The sequence below is a fragment of the Labrus bergylta genome, chromosome 20 (assembly GCF_963930695.1).
Source record: "Labrus bergylta chromosome 20, fLabBer1.1, whole genome shotgun sequence".
In the NCBI taxonomy this organism is placed as follows: Eukaryota; Metazoa; Chordata; class Actinopteri; order Labriformes; family Labridae; genus Labrus; species Labrus bergylta.
Genome location: NC_089214.1, coordinates 20,826,570 through 20,848,697, shown reverse-complemented (window position 1 = coordinate 20,848,697; position 22,128 = coordinate 20,826,570). Strand labels below are relative to the sequence as shown.

The following is a 22,128-nucleotide window of genomic DNA, read 5'->3' as shown; positions in this document are numbered from 1 at the left end:
ACTGATACATGTTAAGCATCTGTATCAGCTGGTATCACCCCTGTTGACCTTCATCGGCCCATCAGCAATAATTTGGCGTGTTCCGATGTCAGTAGCTGATGTGTCCGCTGTGTTGTTGTCAAGAGAGTATACCTATCTGCTGAAACAGAGGAGGTTTTTTAATGGGCAGAAGAAGAAGTCACATGTTGGACACAACTGATTTGTTTTCTTGGTCAGACGTTATATTAAAAAATGTGGGATTAGGATTCTTACACCATCTCTGAGGAAGATAAGCAACATGCAGTTTGTGAGACGTCTCAGGGGTGTTTCAAGAGGAGGAACTACTGACAACATTTAAACAACCAATCACATCGCTTACTTGAGAAAGAGACACAAAGAATTACGAAGAAGTAATTAAAAAGCATCAATATCGGAATCGGCAATCAGCTGTATCATTTTAAACATCAGTGCCCACTTGCCAGGATTTGAATAATTGATTCATTAAACGCCCCCAACACCCGCTACTGTTAGTGCCGATAAAGACGTAATTAATAAGACCAAAATCGTCGTTGTACCAGACTGTGACCATTTTAATTTCTGCTATCAAAATAGACATTTGAATATGTGGTGTGGGACTTCCAGGTCTTTTGGAGACACTTGAGGAACTGCAGTTTTTTTGCACTTCTGCTTTTTGTTCGTTTTTCAACCTAAGGTTGCCGCTTGTTAAAAGGTCCTGTGTCTTTGCCAGCATATGACTTTGTGAAATAAAAAGAAATAGGCTCAATTTACAACCACATAAAATGTCCAGAATGTGTCTGTCCAAGCATTTCTTTCACTGCTGAAACACCCAGGACAAGGCATGGTGCTGTTTCTGCTAAACATGAATCATTGAGCTTCATGACTTTTGAAAGGGAAAAAATGTGCTCACTCACCTCCTCACTCACTTAACCTGCAGTTGATCAGTGGGCACTATGGGGCGGCACCATGTTCCTGTACTTCTTTGTTTTTCTACTTAAAGAGGAAGACAAAGTGAGTGAGGGACATGAAGATAGAGCACGATGTGAGATAACTGGTTCCTCCCTTCAGACCTGTGTGAGTGCTGTTACCTCCTCCTGACCTTCCCCAGAACTTCCTCCTCCTCCTCCCCCAACTTGCTGCATCCTGATTCACCTTAGCTTTAAACCCCCATGTTCCAAGCAGCTATCTGAGGGAGCACTTTGAAACAGAGGAAATGTGAAGGTTAGGTGACTTAACTTGGATTGGTGAGGGAAATTGTTTGGGATCTCCATCAAGTAAAGGATTGTGGAATCCTCAATTGGGTTTTCTCGTTAGATGTTGGACTTCTCAAGAGCCCCCTTTTTTTTACCACCCCCATCATATCCCCTTAGCTCTCAGAGAGTTTCTGTTTTCAAAGGTCCAGTGACATCTGAGTTAGTGATTTGGCACACAGCTGCTGCAGGACGCTGGGGTTTAACTGGGCTGCACTGCTCTGGTGATTTGAGCAGTCACTACATTCAGGCCCTTTTCTTCACACTCACACTATCACCAGTTGGCAAGGTGACAGCTGAATCACATTATACACCCACTTTCACATAGATTTTCAGTTTACCCAATAACCAGTGTTGGAGCATTTTGGTAGCTGCTCGCAGTTTGTAAAAAAAATAGAAAAACACCTCTCCAAGTCACTTTACATTACAATGTACCTTTACATATTCTGCTGTTACTCTCACATATAAAGATGAATAATTAAATTCTGAATAAAAAGTGTCGGCCATGCTGCAGAAGCACCATCTCCATCTCTCATTTTTCTGCCTGCTATTTCTGCCAATGTTCCCCAACTCCTTCTATTCAAAGTACAGAATTGAAGATAAACATGCATTGATTTGCATCAAGTAACACATGAAAGTGCATTACAGGTGATTGAAATGTGGGGAAACTACTCAGATTTGATCCAAACAGAATTCATCTGTAGTGCAGCCATATTTGAGAAAAACAGGCCATGATTGACTTTTACTATACTCTCCAGCCTCGTCATTTACGACATGAAAGGTGTCAGCTCTGTTGACACAAGTGTTCACTCTGGAGGAAACTTCTGTGGGGCAGCTGAGAGATGTTGCTGGAATATTTTTCTTAACAACAGAACAAAGATAGATGTGAATGGCACTCAAGGGCACAAATCCCAGAAACGCTGGAATATTTTCCTCATACCGTTCCACCTCACACATCACTGCCCTCCATCGCTGCCCATCTGAAGACATGAAATACCTCCAAACGTAAGAAAAAAAACAAACATGTGGAGTTGAGCTCTCTTTAATGTAAAATGTAGTAGTTATCAAGAATAACGTGTAATCGTACAACTTGCTCATAAACAGCATTTCATTTACAGCAAGGAAATAAAATTATTGCTATACAAATCTGATTCCAGTCAATTAAACACATGACAGAGAGGCAACACATGAAGAGGGAAACAAATTAAATATAATATATATAAAAAGTGAACTTAATGTGTTACTAACATGAATAAAAGAAGGGGAGAGTAAAGAGGTGCGTGGTGTTAACGTCCCTTTAAATGTGTGATGTCATTAAATAACAGAATAAAAACGCCATATAACCCTTTTTTAAACATGAACAGATATCAAATACAAAAAAAATCTTAAGTTTTAGGAAAACACAAAATAAATGAGTTTAAGGAATTTGGGCGATGCAACCTGAGATGGCCGTACAGCTCATACAGTGAGTGAGAAGAACAATTTAAAGATAGCAGCCCCCCAGCCAAAGTTACACTGATTTTAAAGTTACGTTCATTTCATTTTTACGAGTTATTTGAATTGATGAGATAGGAATCCCTATCTAAAAAGAAACTCAACTAGCGGCAGCTCAGCTTGCAGCCTCTTTTTATATCATAGAAAAGCGTCAGAAAGACACTGATATTTTTGTTTTTTTGCAGCCTTTATTAATGTTTAGTTGCTCCTCATTAATTGCACATCATTAGCTATAGTTGTGATAATCACAGCCAGGACTAATTACTTATTACTAATCTCTATGAAGGGGCATAAAAGGAAAGGAGTCAGTATAAATGGAAATGGGAATTGGAGACTAAAATTAGAAATAAACGGCTGATTCTCATCAAATCAGGAGCAATTACTCAGCATTTCTTAAGAGTTAAAAACCTGGACGGCAGCGGCGCTTAAGCCATTTTTTATGTGAATAAAAATAAAGACTCCACCCTAATAAAACACAATTGTGGACATTTTCTACAAGCAGACAGCCAAAAGTGTCCAGTTCTGGGACTTTAAATAGCAAAGCTGTTATGCTGGGCACCTTCAGATGAAGACTGGCTTTTTTTTTTTTTTTTTTTAAAGGCTCTAAAATGGAATATATAACACCTAAATAAAATGGCTCTCTATGTGTTTTTTAGGGGAAAAACTAGACTTGGGGGGATTAAATCAAAACACTGAATGAAAGAAGAGACGCCTCCAGTGTTAAAAAAAACCCAAATCAAACCTGCCAGAACTGGGCTTAGCTGTAGATCAGGTTGCTCTTAAAGTTATGATATGTGTATTTAAAGTTTGCAGAACAACACAACTGGAGGATATCAGAAAATATATTAATTTCTCTTAAATAAAATGACACATACTGCTGAGAGTGTACGTGACCATGTTTGGAGTAACAGTCTTGGAAGCATTATCGAAGCACATGAACACAGCAAAACAGTCTCCCCCTCTGAGGTTGTGTTCTTTTACAGACATATGCATGTAAGTTGTCAAACATGAAGAAATATGTAGATCCCTTTGGTTTCTAATTGTCTAATGTTAAAAACACACTAAAGATGGAGGCCTGGTTGACGTGCTGGCAGGACTGCCGCTGGCGTGATCATCCAGGCTGGTTGCACATTCTGGTTTGGACCAGAGCAGCTCCGACTTGTGGCCATGGCGGGGCGACCCAGATCAATGTCCAAGGCTCATATTCTAGACGGGCCCCTTTAGCCTTAACTCTTTAAGATCTGGTCCAACCTGGAGATCCATATCCAGACCACAGCTTAGGTCTAAATCAAACCTGATCCCAGGCAGAAGCTTGTAGCTCCGAGCAGCTCAGGTATGGCGACAGATCCACCTGTCATGTTTTATAACTGTTCTCCCCCCTACACCAGCCACATCAGACATAAAAAGATAAAAACCTGCATATTTGTGTAAAATCCCTGCCCTTCTCTCCGTTTACAGTCTCAGGAGTGAGTCCAGCTAACTGGAACCCAATGAGTCTCCATCTCCACTTTCTTTAACGCCAGCCGCAACTCGCCGAAGGCAGTCGAGAGGTCGTCGTTCACAATGACCTTTTCAAACAGATGGCCGTACTGACTCTCCATCGTCTGGGCAGTTTTCACCATTTCCTCAAAGTCCTCCTCCTGCAGGGCGCATGAACAAAAAAAAACACAGAAAGAAAGGAAGAAAGAATACTGGTTTTAAAAAGACAACAAAAAAAGAGAGATGCACAAACCAAACTGATCATTGGCTGCAAAGAGAAAACACAGGCCACAGTAAACAAGAGAGGAGATACACTGACATATAGTAAACACAAATTACATGGCCTTGAACACACAAATAAACATAAAGTGGCCCGTACAAATGCCTGTTATAACATAGTACCCACACGTGAACCCTGGCACAAACCGCGCACTAAAACCTCCCCGTGCAACGGGCTGACCTCAAGGAATTTTCATAATTTCCTCCAAAGAATACACATGGTTATCCGATTCACAAAGAAAGTGAAAAAAATCTTTGAATAAACAGAGGACAAAACATAACCATACATTCCAAAATAAATAAATGTGTAGAATGTACATTGCTGTTGGCCTGGATTTTTTTGTATGTGTTATGCGGAGCGGTCTGAACTGAGAAGTGTGACCATGTGAACGTGCTGCCCGGCCAGCCCAGTCTGCTGGACATAAAACTGAAGGGCCAAAAATAGACATGGTGGATACTGATGGTCTGCAGAAAATCCTCAGAGGATCTGGAGGCCAAAAATCTAAGTAAATCTAAGTGCACACGAAGGGACAGAGTCAAAGGTGAGAACTGGGAGATATGACCCTGACTCAAATTGGCCATTTGCAAGAAAGCATTAAATACAGTATATGAGCACTAGAAATCCATCAAACAGGACGTGTACTTCAGATAGACTGTAAATATTGATGTTTGAAGCCTGAGTGACGTCAGCCATCTGTTCCTGCAGGGGACGCTGGAGGCTCATCAGCAGCAGCCGGCATGTTGGAAATCCTGTCTCACGCTAACTTTCAGTCAACCTAACGACAGGCTGAGAGGTGGAGCTGAGGCAGGTTTTGCACCTTTACATCGCGCCCACCTGTCAATCAGGTCAGCTACGCGCCTAACATGTATCGTTTTCAAAATCTAAACAGAGCAGTTTTAAAAATATTCACTCACTATACAGTGATGACAAAAACTAATCAGACCTATTTTGTTTTTTGTACCAGGCTGTAAACATGTTAAGTCATGTTGTAAAAAACGCTTTTCTGCCGGTTGTGTGTATGTGACTTCCTGTGTTCCTGGAGCCAGCATCAAGCGGACACTCGACAAACTGCAGGATTTTGCACTTCCTCATTGGCTTAATTTTTCAAGACCAGAGGTAGCCTTTTGGTGCTTCATCAAGATTAAGAAGGGAAAGCTGAAAATTGTTTCGTGCTGAAGAGGAGTCCTTCACGGGGGGATGAGGACTTTTCCATCTCAATATGCAAATTAGCGCTCCAGTGTAAAGAAGAAAACCGCATTGTAACTGTGAGGTATAGCCAAATACCATATTTTTTATCAGGTTGGGAGTAAACATTGCCAATCTGGGGCTCCTGTATTCATAGACAGAGTATTCTCAGAGAGCCCAGGTATCTCTCCGCGGTGGTTCCAGTTGTGTGGGCCCGGGCTGATCCTGACCTCAGCGCAGCAAGCGGAGCTAAAGAGGCTGCACTGATTTAGATTTATGTTTTTACTGGGGAACAGATATGGTTTTATATTAAACCCTCTTTGCCAAACACAATTATAAATACACACAGATGCACATTGAGGCGCAGAAAACCAAACATACACTCACAAAGATGCATAATGTGTGTGTGTGTGTGTGTATACAATGTGTACGCACATAAACACAGCATCGTTAAAGCTGTAAGCTCCTAAACGGCTCAATTTTTAGAGATGTTCCTTCCCGCCAGGAGTTACTGCAGAATGTTTCTGGTGGTTTTCCGCTTCTATAATGGATTAGCTGCGCAGCTAAATATAAACACTCACTCGCTGTAACACTCTGCAAAAGTCCTGTCTGCCTTTTTTTTTTTGACAGGCTGTCTCGCATGTTACAAAAAGTGGACTCACTCCATCTGAAGCTCCATTGTCTTCTGTGAGGGAGGTGTGATGGTTTTATCAGAGGACCGGCTGAGCCAAAAAGACAGTTCAGGGAGGGCAGACGGTTTGTTGGCCTGCAGTGAAAAGTGTTTCTCAGAGGGACCGTATTCTCTGTCATCTGGACCAGAGCCCCCCGCAGGATTTACACTCTTGGACCTGGACTTACAAGATGACCGCTGTGTCCAAAGTAACCCCTCTGACCTGTCCTGGATGCTTGAAGAATTGTGTGGTTTTTTTTCCTGTGTGTGTATGGTGCTTCCATATCCACTACAAGTCTCCAGGTCTGCCTTTAGTTAGGCCACTTCAGGTAAAACCACATTAATCACAGCAGGGCGCCACTTTAACGAGACCCGGGTAGAAAGATGGAAAGAAAATGCAAAAAGCAGATGAAGGAAATGATTGCAAATATTCAGGTTTCTGTGTAAAAGGGCAGAGAGACTGATATAGTGAAGGTAAAAGAACACAAACAGACGGCCATCCGCTGACCTGAGCGAGATCTCTCTCCTTGAAGGACAGTGTGACTCTTCTATAGGGTCGAGTCTTTTTGTCGAGCAAAGATGAATGCTAGTTTTCACTGCACAAAAAGCGACATTTAGTGTGCTGACTTCTCTGTCTCTTTTTAAGTTTTCATTACCAATAAATTCAAACAGAATTTCCCTCCGGGATTAAAAAAGTATTTCTGATTGTGATTGTGATTGCACGACACAAGGCTCCTTAAAGTCAGTTTTAACACCTGTGTTTAAAGCTTTTAATCAGTGTGATGCTTTTATGCTTTCATTCAAACTTAACTATAAATTCAGTCTGGAAAGCAAAATTGACTTTATGGGACTATAAACTTTTTCAACACTTTAGTGGCACAAAACAGCAGACTCAGGTATCATCTTCAGACATAAAACCAGCACACACACACACACTCTATCCTCCGCAGGGAAACCTGCTTTATTGATCCCAGTCAAACAAAACAAAGACTTCCAGACAATGGCAGTCTTACCTCTTACATTTCTGCTCGTTTCTACATCACGCTTTTAGCTCCTTATTTTGAAAAAGCTTCTCTGAATCGTTTCCAGCTCAAACAATGGGGCCAGAGTCAGACTGCTCTGCTGGAACAATGAGAGGACTGTTCCTCGGCTTTATCATTAAAGCAGACCTGTCTCTCTGCGAAAGAGAAATACGGCCCCCGGAGGGTAGCTCATGTCTGAGACGACTCACCCAATAATGTTTTTTCATTCAGAGACTTTTAATAGCAAATCTGAGATGGTCTACGTCCCGTCAGTGTACAGGGACACAGAATGTTACCCGGCTGAAATATGCCTGTCTGTCTCATCGTTTTATAAAGGTACATTTGTATAACTTGAGAGAATATTTGGAGCTACTACAGGGACAGTGAGTAATTACAGCAACAGCGAGGACTGTAAGAACTGATCCTTTCCTGACAACTTAAGCTCATTGTTCTTAGGACCGCTGCTTCGAAACGCAGAGCAGACAGAGGTGAAATTATATTTCACCGTGTGACTTATTGAAGCTGACTTTGTGTCTGTATGGAGGCTTTAAGAGTTTGACAGTAAAGTAAAATATCTACAGGATGATCTGAGTCTGAGCAGATCTTCAACTGTGGCCTAGCTGCACGCTGCATTGTAAGTTTGACAGAACAGCGTGAACAATCTCAGGACGAGGATGACTTGAACTTTAACTGCAGCACATTGCTGTAGGGAATGTGTAGGCAGGTAGCTGGTGTTTTTCCTCCAGCCAATGAAAGCGCAGGAGGTGAGTTTGTGTGGATACAATTCAGCGATTGGATGCGATCCAAGCTGGAGAATGAGATGGACATGCATGGACTTAGTGGAAGAAGATAATATATAAGCATAGTGAGGCAAAACACCAAGCAGATAAAGCTTCTTCTAAAATGAGGGATAAACTTTTGCTAACTTTCAGAGTTGGCCTGGCAGGTGCCAAACACCGGCGCTTAGCTTGTGCTAGCGTGCGGTAGCTTGCAGTGTAGCTACAAGCAGTAAACGTCCTGTACACACTGCGTACCTGGAGTGAGTTTGCTAGTGATTTTTTATTCTCCATGCGTGTTCACTGAGTCTAACTAACTTTGTAAACATTAAGCTGCATGCTTGACAGCACAGAAACATGTTTTCTTGGGGATGGACTTTAAAGTAGAGTGCATGGGAAAGTTAGCAGGAGGCTGGGAATATTTGTAAGAGTTAAATAAAATGGCATGTTTTAAATTTGAATTGCCAGTTGTATGTTTTTATACATGTGTTTTCAATAAGCATGAATTCAACCGTACCATGTTGGATTTACACCTGCAGACTCGTTCCTAACCCCTCACCTCCCTGACTGTTCCCGCTCTTGCTGGACTGTGCTGTTGTGTTGTCAGTCAGTCTCCATGTCTTTGACGGCCTGTCTCTCAGTCAGCCTCCCCCCCCCCCCCTTGTGTTTCTTACCTCCCAGTGTCCCATCAGACCACGTCTGCTGTGCTGCTGACCAGGATCTTGGCCTTAACGCTGCCTGTGGTGAGAGGAACACGCGAACGTGCACCACGCCTGATGGACCTGGAAAAGCCATCACCCCCCTCCCCCCCCTCCCCTGTCTCCCCTCCCGACAACTTCACAGCAGCACCAAACACCAGCTAATTGGTTTCATCTGCGTCCCCGTAGGGGAGGGATAAAGGTGTGTGAGGATGACCTCATCACTCACACACACTCTAACTGTACACACAGATAGGGTTTCTGTTATTCCTGCTGCTGCTAATCTGTTTGGTGTTATGTGTTTCTGCAGCATGAAAACACCCTCACATCATTGGACTGTGTGTTCAGAGTGTAATGCACAAAGAGTGAATATATAAGGAGGAGACGTTGGTTTCCCTATCTTGGGAGTTCAAAATGTCGGTTGACTCAGACTTCTTTTATTGATATGTTTATGGGACAGTAGAGAGAGATAGGATGGTTTTGAGTGCACGCTCTAACCACTGAGACCAACAGACCTGGTTCCTTTAAAAAAAAAAAAGCTCGACTTCTCATCACCACAACATGCTGTTTTCTGTGTAGCTAAAAGTCAACAACAATCCACCGACACATGAATCACACACACAAATCAAATATTTAACGAGCTGACAAGCAGACTCTAGATAGTGTGGACATGATCACCTGCTAATGAGAGCTAGCATATCATTTTAGTAATAGGAGAGATTCAACCTAAGAAAAAGCTAAGCAGCCCCCAAATGTAGTTTAAACTGTGAAATGTAAAAAAGTTCATCCCCCAGTGGCCACTCAAGGAACTTCTTTTAAAATAAATTTTGACTATGTTTTGACACGATTTGTGTTTTGTTTCATTGTTTTTTTTTTTTTTTTATATTTCACTTTCATGTTTTATTAATGTATTTCCTATTTGTAGCTATTGTCTGCCATGGTAATCCAATTTCCTCACAGGTACCATTAAACATTCTTCTAATATTCTAATCTGGGTAATATTAAGATATCTCAGTAGTCAAAGTAAGTCAGAGCGACCTGTTACTTCAAGCTGCAGTAAATCTAACCGATACAAAATGTTGATCTGAGTCTGGTTCAAAAAGTCGTCTCTTCTAATTCTCTTACCGTGAACGGCTTGGCGGTTCCCTTGTCTTCCTTGCCTGATATGATTTTGGCACTCTGTCTGGTCTCTCTCAACCTCTCGACTGAAGGAGGCTTCACAAACACTACGAAGGGTTTAAACTCTGACGTCCTCAGGTGCTTTATCGTCTGGAGAGAGAAAGAGGACAAAAACAAATATGAACGTAAAAGCAGAAAAGAGTATGAGCTGTTACCACTGACAGAGGACAGGGACATATCACACACACTTCAGCTTCTCTTTATGGAGGGATCTTATCCTAAGATAAAATGTTCTCAGAAACTTCTCACTTACATATAAATGTTAACACACATCACACGTTAGGTCCTGCTCCATGAAAGGAGGTGCAGTGATATACCATCATGGATGGCTGGAGCTGCTACTTTGCTTAAGTAGTTTAGGCATCTAATTAGGATCCATCAGGCCTCATCCCTTTGGCGATTTTAAAGGCATGTGTGACCGATAAGAGACCTCTCGGTCGACTTAGAGCTCATTTGAGATTCCCAATGAGGAGCTTGAAAAAAAACTGCTGGGAAAAAGGATGAATGAAGGATTTTGCTCTGAAAGATAACACAGCGACTTGAATCCAGATAAGTTGAAGAATTTTGATGGAAGGATGGATGAAAATATTGGATCTTTAGGTTTCTGAAGATCGTTCAAGATCATTTTAGGGGGGTGGAAACCACCATTTAAATGTATGGGTGGATCAAACAAACTTCCAAAGGTCTTGCATGTGTGCTTCGCACGCATGAAAAGAAAATGAAAGATGCGTTTCCAAATCTGCCCAGCCTTCTCGTCTCCACAACTGGTGACAATTGCACAAAAACAACACCTACAATCTACTCCCTGAGAGGTGAAAGAGAGGTTGCAGAGATGTTGGTTAGTGGTGGCGTCAGGCTTAGGCTCTCCTCCTGGTTCATGTACCACCATCAGGGCTCCACACTGTGCTAATAGGCGGTGGGTCAAAAACCAACAACTGATAGGAAGAAGGATAAAAACCCAAAGAAGGGGCAGGAGAGGAACTGCTGGGGAGGAATTCATCGCAGCTCAGCAAGTCAGCAGGGGAGCAGTAAGTTGCTCTGATACTGCCACTGATCTGATCCCCGAGTCATTTGGGAGTCATGCAGGGGCGGGGTGACGGCTGGCTGACAGACCAATACAAATGAAGGCCAAAAAACTAAAAAGGTGAAGTTTCCAACATCCACATGAGCATCCACAGTCTCTTATAACTCATTTTAGCAAAAGGCTCTAGGGGTGACTCTTACTGCTGCTCAGGCCTAAGGGGCTTTGGGAACTGTAATCTATATAATGGATTCATTTGTACCAGGGTGTCTTTAAATGCTAAGTAGAAACAAATGAAGGGATCTTATGGGGCAAAAGCAAGACGATACGAGCCTGGCCTTGACTTAATGGGACTCCTGCTCAGAGATTAAACCACGAGCCAGCCATTTGTGTTGGTACTGATTGCCACCGCGCAAGACACAGAAGCCGAAAAGGAAATCTTCAAAAATAGAAGATTTGAAGTAATTGCCCCCTTGAAATGCCCCCTCTAAAAGCTGCTTTAGTAACCTAGTAAGAAGCCAAGGAATTCAGGAGAGCCAGGGAAGAAGGAGATGTGCATCTGACAGCAAGGAGCAGAGGTGCCAAAGATCTTAAAATAGAAGGAGGTAGGGAGGATGAAGGGATAAGATTGGGTTTGTGTCACTTACGTGAGGCTGGACATCCAATAGGCACACTTTGTTCTTGGAGAGGACGGAGCGTACCGAGTCCACACTGGTCCCGTAGTAATTCCCTTTGTACTCCCCGTATTCGATGAACCTGAGAGGTAAGTTGGAAGGAGATATGAAGAGATAAGGAGATTGTTCAGAACCGTTTTTTTTATATAGTTTTCTGTACAGGGATTAGTATCCATTGCAACACTAACAACCTTTGGGAGTAAAGTTAGATTCTTATTCCTATCTGGACGACTGTGTCAGCACGCTGCTGAGATTCATCTCAGAAATAATGAAACATAAAAATCCAACAAATCCACAGAGACAGGAGGATTACTCTTTCAGCCCCTGACAGATCTGAAGATAGCATTCTCCAGCAGAACTTAAAAACCAGACATTTTGGCAGGCATGTTTTTTATATAATCTTTTACGCCTCCCCCGTTCAATCAGTAACACCTGTTTGTTCCAGAAAGACCACAAAGGCCCTGCATGCCAAAACGCCCGTCCTGTAATCCAGCAGGATTTAGACAGCAAGTAGACACAAGCAAACAAACACTTTTTCCACCGGATAATCTTTCCCATTTCACACCAATCAGCTGTCACGAAATAGAAAAGCCACCAGTATATTTTTAGCTGAAAACAAGGAGGAAAAAAAGGCAGCGAGGAGAGTAACAACGTGGAAAGAATTTGGAGCTAATAGGACTGTGTGGTATGCTCGCAGTCTGCTCATGACGAGTGTCGGGCAGAATGAGTGCCTCTGTGTGACTTATGCCATGTAAAAAAATAAAGTTTTATGGTAATTGCCCCATGTAAGAAAGTTTTACTCAGCATTTTTTTTAAGAAGGGAGGCTTTAGTCTGTAAACCCCCCCCTCATATTCAGTTATGGGAAATTCATTTAAGAGCTTACAGTAGCCTGTCTTTATGAAGTCACACCTTACAGTGTTCTGCGCTGTTGGAATATAGATTACAGGAAGGCGTGCCAGCAGAGGTTGGGCTATATCGGGACAATGGATTGTTGCCATTTTGACACAGAACAGGGCTTCCCTTGGGAAAGTTGTTCGAGTTAAACACACGTTGTTGTGGCTCCAATTCCGAGACCTTTTATTTCTGCATTGTTGTTACTGCATGCAACGAGGCATAACGCAAACAAGTTCATCTGTCTCCTCGTCTACTTTGCTGCCTTGTAATTTCAATTTCAGTCGTTTCAGTGTCCCACGCATCCGCCCCACATCACAGCTCTGCCACTCACCCCTCCGACTCCCTGAAAAACATCGCATGCCTCGACCTTCACCACAACACGGCCTAAATATACAACCCCCCACTCCCCCCTTCTTCTCTCTGCATGCTCTGACACTCTATATGCACTCACCACCACAGGCGTCCCTCTTTGTCATAACTTGTACATGTGTGTGTTTGCGTGCATAAATGTTTTGCATGAACCCTACAGTATATCCCCCCCCCCCCCCCCTTCCAGTTCGTGTGAGACCGGCAGAGAGGCATCAATCATTCTTATGACTATTACAAGTTGCATTTCAATTTGTTGGCCGCAAATGTCAAGGCGGGCCGTGGTGTGGCTGGATTCAGAGAGAGCGCCTAAGGAAAGCAGGAAGCAGAGACAGGAGACCTCGGGGCCACTGTCTGGAGATCTGTTACCAACACAGGGCCCGGCCTTGTCAACACCATCTCAAACTCAGTTACAGAAACACACAGACAACAGCAGGGAGGCTGTGTGTGTGTGAAACGTGCAGAAAGTTCTGGACTGCTGCTCTCACTGCTGCGCTGCCTCTAGTGGTCAAGAGTACAGATTCAGATGTGTTCTAATCTTACGTGTTCAAAACGTTTTTTTTAAGTTAACTTTGAAATAGGTTAAAGATTCTGTGTCGTCTCTTCTAGTGTGATTAGGGTTAAAAGTTGAGTCATGGGATCAATTAACAGCCTTGGCTTTTTTTTAAATTCAGTCTACAAAATGTATCTGTGTATTTGGGACATGCATCATTATGAAATATAAATAAAAAAAGAACTTGTGCAATGCAAAGATGGGAAAAACTATAAAACTGTAAAAACGATGCAGCTGAAAAACTGCACAGGGCCTCTAACTGAGACCTACCTTAAAAAAAAAAATATATATATATAAAAACCATTCAGCAACACCAGGCTAGTAAAAGGGAACGGCTCTTAAATAGGTACCTGCTTTGGTTTTAAGTTTTATGGTCTTCTGTGAAGAAGCTAACAAGGATTTGGATATTCACTGGTTAAACGCAATCATAAAGAGAAAATGCAAAACATTCACTAAGTTCTGCTTTTGTAAGTGAACTTGTATCTCTGTAATTCAATTCATTGACAACATAAATTGAGATTATTTACCCGACATAAACAGCATTAGGTAAGAATTTTGGCCACTTTCAGGTGAAAAAAAAAATGGAAGTAGAGTTCAAACAAAAAGTGAGAGATGTGTTAAGAATGAGGTTCATAACTTCCCAAGACAAACCATCATAATTACACAAGAGAAAATATCTTTATATTTGGAGAATTAAGCTGTAATATGACTGAATATTGAATGATGAGGTTTCAAAGACGTGAACATTGACATCATAAAAGAGATGTGTGGTAAATGTTTGTTATAAAAAGTGACCCGGTTGTGCCTACTTGTTATTGTGGATATCAGTCTCAAAGAGGTGTTTGGACATGAAGTGGTACTCCACGCCGTCGCTCTCCTGGTTCCTCTTGGCTCGACTGGTGTCTGTAAGAGAAAGAGAGAGAGGGAGGAGAGAGAGAGAGAGGAGAAAAAAATGAGCGATTACCTCAAACCCAGACTGTCTGACTCACTGTTGGGCCAGAAAGCCTCTGAACCGAGCCCCTTATTAACATCGCTGGAAGTCTGAAAACACAGCACGCTGGGCCATGCCAACCCTTGTATATATTATTGTGTAATAGCTCTATAAAATACACAACCTGCAGTGCTGCAGCACTAAACCCAGACACTTAAGTGACATTCAGCAGAGGTTTACTGAGTCTTATTAAATTTGTCTCTTGTAATGTGGCTGCGGAGGCTGTAGAAACAGAAGCCATAGCGTTAGCCGCCAGCGTTAGCCGCTGTAAGGTAATTGAGTTTGGAGCTCTCATTAACATCAAGTCTCTACATTTACTTGGCCATAAACCATAAAGCCTTGCTGTAAAATGGGCGGAGGGGGCGGCACGTGGAGGGAAAAGCGAGCAGGCAGCGCTGGTGGATTTTGTAAGGGTCGAGGGGTCAGCTCACACTCCGGCTCGCTTCAGGAGCGCTTCAGAGGTCAGAGGGGAGACGTGTTCAGCCGTCAGACACTCCGAGCAGCTCCAAAACAAACTATTAAACTTTTATCACCTGCAACCAAAACAACCGAGCTGTGATTCGCTCTCCTCTGAGCTGCTCTTTCGTCACCCTGTGTCGAGGCCGTGCCCTGTTTAGTGGAGCGCTTTCTTTCCTTTAAATGGTCCAGGCTGATCTACAGGGTTCATGGAAAACCAATGGTGTGATTTATACATTGTGTCACTCGCTTGAGAAGGAAAGACAGCCGTAAATCCAGCTGTGGTGGAGAAGACACTGAGGAAGATCAACGACTTTCTGTCATCAGCTTCAGACACCAGTCGGAAAAAACATGAGGAGGAGGAGGAGGAGGAGGAGGAGGAGGCCAAAACAGCCTTGTCATAAGATAACATATAGTTATACCTCCCAATCAGAAGTGTCCCAGACACAGTGCCAAACAGTCCCTTGGTAGTGAGACCAACACCATCCACCATGTGTTACTTTGGCGTCTGTTTTGTGGGCCCAGAAAATAATTACAGGGGAACAAAAGAATGTGCATCCGTTCTGTCCCAAATCATGGAAAATATCAGTAATATTGGATTGGAATCAAAAAGTTTAACCCCTACTCTAATGGCTTATTGCAATGCTCCTTGAGTTTCTTGGGCGGCTGGTTTGTATTTTACAGTGACAAGCAAAGAGAGAGAGAGATAGAGAGAGAGAGAGAGAGAGAGAGAGAGGGGAAGAAACCAGGGCCATGAGGTGGTGGTCTCCAGAACGCCGATTTTTAAATTGACAAAAAGAGGTAACGCTTTCAGGCGGAATCTGAAACAACAGCAAGTGTTAAACACATCCATGTGTCTGTTGGCAGCAATCAAACATGAAAAAAGTGGGAGACAGGATTTTTTCCCCGAGTCTCTTTCTTCCCTCTGAATGAGAGGACTTGTGGCATACGTCTTCTATATGGGTCGCATTCAGCCTGTCTGGGCTGCATTAAACACGGCATCACGGGTTACATTTGAGAACAATTAACATGCTGTGTGGCAACAAAGGCCCCACCGATGAGATTTTAATATCAGGGACATTTTCAAGTGTCAAGCTTGGATTGACACACACATCCATTATGCCACCGGGTGTGTAACAAACACAGCAATTAAAAATGTGTGATCCAAAAACGAGAGTAGCAGTTTCCCATTAAGCCCTAGACGGCTAATACACAATTTAAACTGCCGCTGCTCCACTATAATGTATAAATCAAACAGATTTATTTGTCCCAACATGCTGGCTTTGGGACATCTCAGTGAAAAAAAAAACCCTTAATAAAAAGCTTGCAGACTTGGAGAGCCAGTTGTTTGAAGCAGAGCTGGATGATTTTCAGAATTATGGCGTGCTGTCGCTAAGGTTCTCAAAAGGAGAAGGAGTCGAGGAGGAGGGAGACAGAAAAAAGACTGACAGAAAGTGTGAGAGGAAGGAGAAGCAGGTAGCTTTGGTGCCAACTCGTGAAGCAGTGGAATGGCATGTCCTCAGGAGGTAGAGAAACGCTGTTTCCTCCATCATTCAGAGCTTGTCAGGCAGACTGTGAAAAAGCTGACAACAACAGCGCTCAGCCTCGAGGAGAGCACGAGCCCTACACTGTACCGGGTTCCTGTGGAGGAAGAATTTGATCTGGCATCTTGTGCACTTCCGTTTCTCAGGGCGCACTCACTCAAGGCGATCTGTACTGTGCCTAAGCACACTTCACATCAGCACGGGTACACGACATGGACAGCCTTCATTATGGATAAATCTCTGGGTATTCCTGTTGTATCTGGCTAATCTGACTCAAAATAAGACACAAAGTCAGTAAAGTAGCTGTCATGTTCTCTGTGTTGTTTTCCGATGTCCAGACCTGGACTCGACCCGTCCCTTTTATTTTATTATTATTATTTTAAGTGTTTCCTGTCTTGTAAACTAAGCATGCTTCATGGTCATGTAAAGTGTTGTAATACGACGTTATGTACAAGAGGTACAATGTAGACATAAGGTGTAGACAACAGACACACAAACACACAGAGAGAAGACAGGAGGGAGAAGGTGTAAGGGAAAGATCGAAGGTAAAGTGGACTCTGAGGTGAGTGTTGTTAACTTACGGGGGACGGTCACACTGAAGTGTTGGGGGTCTGAGATCAACAGCTTCCTCTTGAGCTCATTCAGGCCGACTCCTGCGGGTCCTGCACAAAAACAAACAAACAAACTCAGATCACAAAGTCAGACGTTGAATCAGGGTCATTTATTCTGACTGAGAATGCTCCATTCAAAGCAACAGAAGAAAGTTATTCATTCTCAAAGATTAGTGAAGTGTTTGTTGAAACTGGAGTGTTAAATTGAGTACATAACAGATGTAAAGTTGATGAAGAAGTAGACCTGATCCTGGTCTGTGATTACATATGACCAGTATTAATATTACACAAAGAAGGAGAGGTCAAAAGGTGCTTACATAATCAAACGTTTTTATTTGCTTTTCCTGTATTAGACATGATTATATATTTTGCTTTGCTTTGTGTAGTTTATACATTCAAACGTTCTCTGTTATCAATAAGTTATTGTATGAATTGAAATGTAAATAGTACTTTATCTGAGTAAAGTGACTTCTTCGTTATCTTCTTACCTGTTTTCCTACTTTAAGGTTCTCCGTACATTTCCAGACCGGAGTCACTGTGTGTGTTTTTTCTCTCTAAGAAAAGGAAAATCTGTCCGTGTCTTTCTTTCTTAATAATAAATCAATTTACCACAGGGTGAGTTCAATTTCATCTTCTATTAAAACACAATCAACCCTGTGAAGGCCTTTCAAGCAAAGAGAATTGATTTAATACGACAAAGCTACAGAAAGTCTAAAGTTACCGTCGGCATTTAACTCAACCCTCTCTCACTTCAAACCTCCTTTATATATATATTGTCAATTTACAGTAAATGTTAAAAAAGACGCCCATCCTTATTGTCAGAAGTCAGCTGGATATTCTATCACATCAACAGCAGAGAGACGTATTGACTTGTGATTCATCAGTAGCATTCTTCAAGAATCAAAAAGTTAAATATCGGGGCGCTGGTGTACAAGTGGAGCTGTGGTCCTTGGACCGGGTGACCCGGGTTCAAATCTGACCTGTGGATCCTATCCCACATTTCATTCCTCACTCTCTGTCTACTGCACTGTCTCTCCAAAAGCAAATAAAAAGAGGCCAAATAAGAAAAATGTAAATGCTACAGATCATTTGATTAATTAATGAATTGATTTTAATGTTAAGGCTTTGAGAAATCAGCGTTGGAGAAAGCAGCATGATACAACTAGATTTCAAGGTGTCCACACAAAAAAACCAACAAAAAACCCTGATTCCTCCCAAAACACAAGGAACTGAACCTTCTGACTAACTGGTGCAGGACGAGTTGTCATGGCTAATAAGTGCTAATAAAGAAACATCAGCATACCTGAGTATCCCAAAACTATGTTTTACCATACTATATTAAATACATTACAGTACAGCAAAGTATTTGTTTTTATTCATGTTGAGATGTTAAAAAGAATCTCATGGTGATGGAAGCAGATGAGGAGATTCACTGCACACAAGAGGGCTGAATGACTTCTTCTTTTTATTTAATCAAACATCAAACAAACAACCCAAACTAATTCAGCCCTCTTGTGTGCTGCTTTCATTTGCAGTCAAAATATGAAAAATACTTCTAAAATGACTCGTGGGCGCAGAGACAAAAAGTTTTTGTTTTTTAAACTAAGAACCTTGTTTTCAATTGTTTTACTTTGGTAGAAGTCACTGAATCCAGATCCAAACGTTCCCTTTCCTTTCTCAGTTTTCCATCTGTACAATTCAAACAATTCGGCAATATTTTGGTGGTTATTGTAACCAGGGTGATATAATCATCCAAATGTAAACCGACTCACATCAGTGTCTTTGACTAACTGGGCAAGAAATCCGTTTTGAAGTAACAAGTGTACGGCTTTGTGTGTCATTTTTTTTTTTTCCTTCCAGCACCGCTCCTCTCTGCAGTGTGAGAGGACAGTGAGAGACGGCACTCGATCCGAGCCTGAGATTCCTCACATGCCTGGCGTTCTGGGCAGGCACTACAATCGCATCAGATCCGCATTGGAAATTCGTTTCTCCAGGCAAATGTGTTTAGCAGGCCGCTCCTCTAAAACAAACGGACAATGAGTTCACTCAGCGATGTGGATGAGGTGGAAAGAAAAGGGAGAAAAATATTGAAAAGACAAACTCTGAGAGCCCCTGTTTCCTCTCTTGCACTATCTGCGGGGTTCCTCTACATTTCATCTGGTCGTGAAGCAGGAAGGCTTAGAGAGAGATCCACAACCTGATAACTAGGTGTGGACAACGGAGCTCTTTCAAGTGTAATCTCTGAACACTGGCAGCCTTCACACACGGACAAATTCACACCCCATGCTTTCCCTTTGCTCCTGCACACGGCAACACATGGTTCGGGTCCTTTTGTGCGACTGCTGTTAAGCGATAAAAGCTGTTTCCTCAGCGCAGCTCGCACACTCCTCAGCGAATTTAAAGTAGAAGAAGAAGAAAAATAGAAGATAAATACCCCGACCCAGTTTGGACAGACGGCGTGAGGCATTTTGTGGCAAGCGTCTCATAAACAAGCACGAGGCCAGGCACAGACAGCAATCAATCTTATCGGAGGAGAGGGAGTTTTTCACAGAGGATAACCCAGGGGTTGAGACTCTGGGTGATTTATTAAGATGAGGAAATGGAGTTCATTTTGAATTTGTTTCGCGAGCTTGGGAGGAATGCAGCGGTGCTGTTTGAACAAGGATGTGGATCAATGTTGTTGTAGGTGCTGAAGGTGGCAGAGCGTGCTAATAGAGGCTCTTTTATGAGCCCTATCACAGGGGGTGCAGACAGTCCTCCCTGCAGGCCACGAACCTCCACACATTGCTTGTTTGCTTGACTCTGAGGGTGGATATCAGGGCCGGAACACGTGGGACCAACAGAGCAATTTTTTTGCTCCCTTTGGTTTGACTTACGGCCCCACGTCTGCACTCTCGTTAAACCATTCTCACCTTGTACATCGCTCCCTTGCTTGCCACTTGTGATATCAATGATGCATGGCAGCAGGCCTTCATCAGAATACCTCAGGTGGTGGTTAAAGTTCATTCCAGCCGCACCACCGCCTGCCAAGGGGGCCCAACAGGCCCACCACCAGGCATTTTACGAGCAAAAGCAGCACCCTGTGGTCCTCTTTCACCATCTGACCTTAAACATGCCCCCCTCTTTGTGCATTGTTTGTTTCAACAATGCCTCAACGCAACAGCAACATAATAAATCTGAACGCCAAAATAAAAACTCCTCCAATTTTTTCTGGATGAAGCTGCAGTATTTACATTGTGTTTATGTGTTTATGTATTCCCCCCCCCCGGTATCTCTCTCTCTCTCGCTGGCCCTCGCGCCGTGCCAGTAAAAGTGTCGGACTTTACCACGGCACTCATTAGAGAAGTTGCCTTTAATATTGTGAGCGTTAATAACTTACAGGCAAAGCGCGGGGCACATCGCATGCAGTTTGTGCTGAGAGGCCGAAGCATGGCTCGATACCTCCCGACCTTCCCTACATCCAGGGCAGGGTGAATCACAGCACTGCTCTTAGTGCTGGCTGTGCTGCTACCACATTTAAAGGATGACAGTGGTGTAGTGTGGTAACCACAGATCATTTACAATACACCGCCACTACACTTTCAACATAAGAGAGCTCTTGAAATAGAGGTCCAATTTTATAAATTTGGATACCACATAAACATTCACTTAGGCTTCAGTGTGTTTGAACTACGTTAGGGCTCAACCCCAAACTAAAAACATTCAATTCATCAAACTCTGTCTGGAACTTCAGTGTGTCAAGTTACAAGGAAATGTGGAAATCAGCACACCATTTGTCAGGTTAAATAATCGGATTTCTTTCAAAAACATCAGTGGTTAAGTCAAACTATGCATGCTTAATGTAAAACTATATTTTACTTGGCTGTTTGAATTAAAATGTATAAAAACCTAGATAAGCATCTGGACTTGTCTTTGAAACAGATCTCCGACTCTGTTTTTTGTGCTCCATTTTTAATGTGAGAGGTTGGCAGCAGGTCATTCATTAGAGGCTAATGTGTGGATCTGTGCTTCCACATTAATGAAGCCCTCAGGCGTTTAATGCAAAGATTTCTCTGTCTGTTAAAAGCTGATATGACTAAGTGATATTCATGTTTGAAATAATTGGAAAGTATGTATTTTCTTTTCTGCTTGTAAAAAGTCAAAAGTAAAGTCGGAGAAGTGTATGAATGATGGTTGATCAGTGCGTTTACCTGACCTAGCATGATTCAGTTATTAGCGTATAGAGTTAATTAGCTTACGTCCAACAGCAGTAACTGGGATGCTTCCATGCCAAGCAGTGTATCATTAGCATGTGCTGTACTGCGATAGCATCTGGGTTACAGACATAAACTGTACGTAAGAAGGGGATAAAGCCACGGTGACATTACTTTGATTTCAAACTAATGTTATGAAGCCTCCAGTATGGCATTGTGGTTATCTTTTTTTAGCCAAGTTTTCTTTATGAATAAACAACATGGTTGAACTGAATGAAGCCAGTGAAATGTAAAGCTAAGCTAAAGCTACTTGGTCACCCAGTTGCATATTTAATCAACGGTGACTATAACTTGATTGGAAAACCAATTTTGGGTTGGGCTCAAAACAAAACCTAGTTATTAAAAAGTTAACAGCCAACACAAAGTGTCTTGAGCTAAAACTACACACTGAACAAGTGTTATGCTATGCTAGCAACCTGTCAATCAAATATACTAAGGCTGTAAAGCAGCTCTCTACAAATGTGTGTCTGGGAAAAAAACAGGTTTGTTTTGTTTCTTTGTTCTGTTTTGTACCATCTGCACAATACTTTATTCAATTAATTAAGAAGACCTGAATCTATAGATTTAGACCTAAAACCTGTTATTTTATCATTTACATTATAACTGTCTGACTTGGTCTTGTGAACAGACGAGTCGACCCCTGCTGGCGATTGGAAAGAATTTTAAGGCATCTGTGCTTTTGCGTTGATTCCCAGATCTGAAGGTTACATCCAGTTCTTAAATACTGTCATAGT

The 22,128-nt window shown here is 42.4% G+C and overlaps 1 protein-coding gene across 4 annotated transcripts in view; it reads right to left on the bottom strand.

Annotated features, from left to right (window-relative positions):
- Window positions 1–2,273: 2,273 nt before the first annotated feature.
- mpp7a (MAGUK p55 scaffold protein 7a) overlaps window positions 2,274–22,128 on the bottom strand; it is a 146,234-nt gene continuing 126,379 nt past the window's right edge. For all 4 annotated transcript variants that reach the window (XM_065948933.1, XM_020631021.3, XM_065948932.1 and 1 more), the window contains 5 exons: window positions 17,112–17,192; window positions 14,349–14,442; window positions 11,699–11,807; window positions 9,977–10,120; window positions 2,274–4,381 (listed from right to left, as the gene is read on the bottom strand). In XM_065948933.1, the coding sequence (XP_065805005.1) occupies window positions 4,202–4,381; window positions 9,977–10,120; window positions 11,699–11,807; window positions 14,349–14,442; window positions 17,112–17,192 (608 nt within the window). In that variant the 3' untranslated portion in view covers window positions 2,274–4,201. The remainder of the gene's footprint in view (window positions 4,382–9,976; window positions 10,121–11,698; window positions 11,808–14,348; window positions 14,443–17,111; window positions 17,193–22,128) is intronic.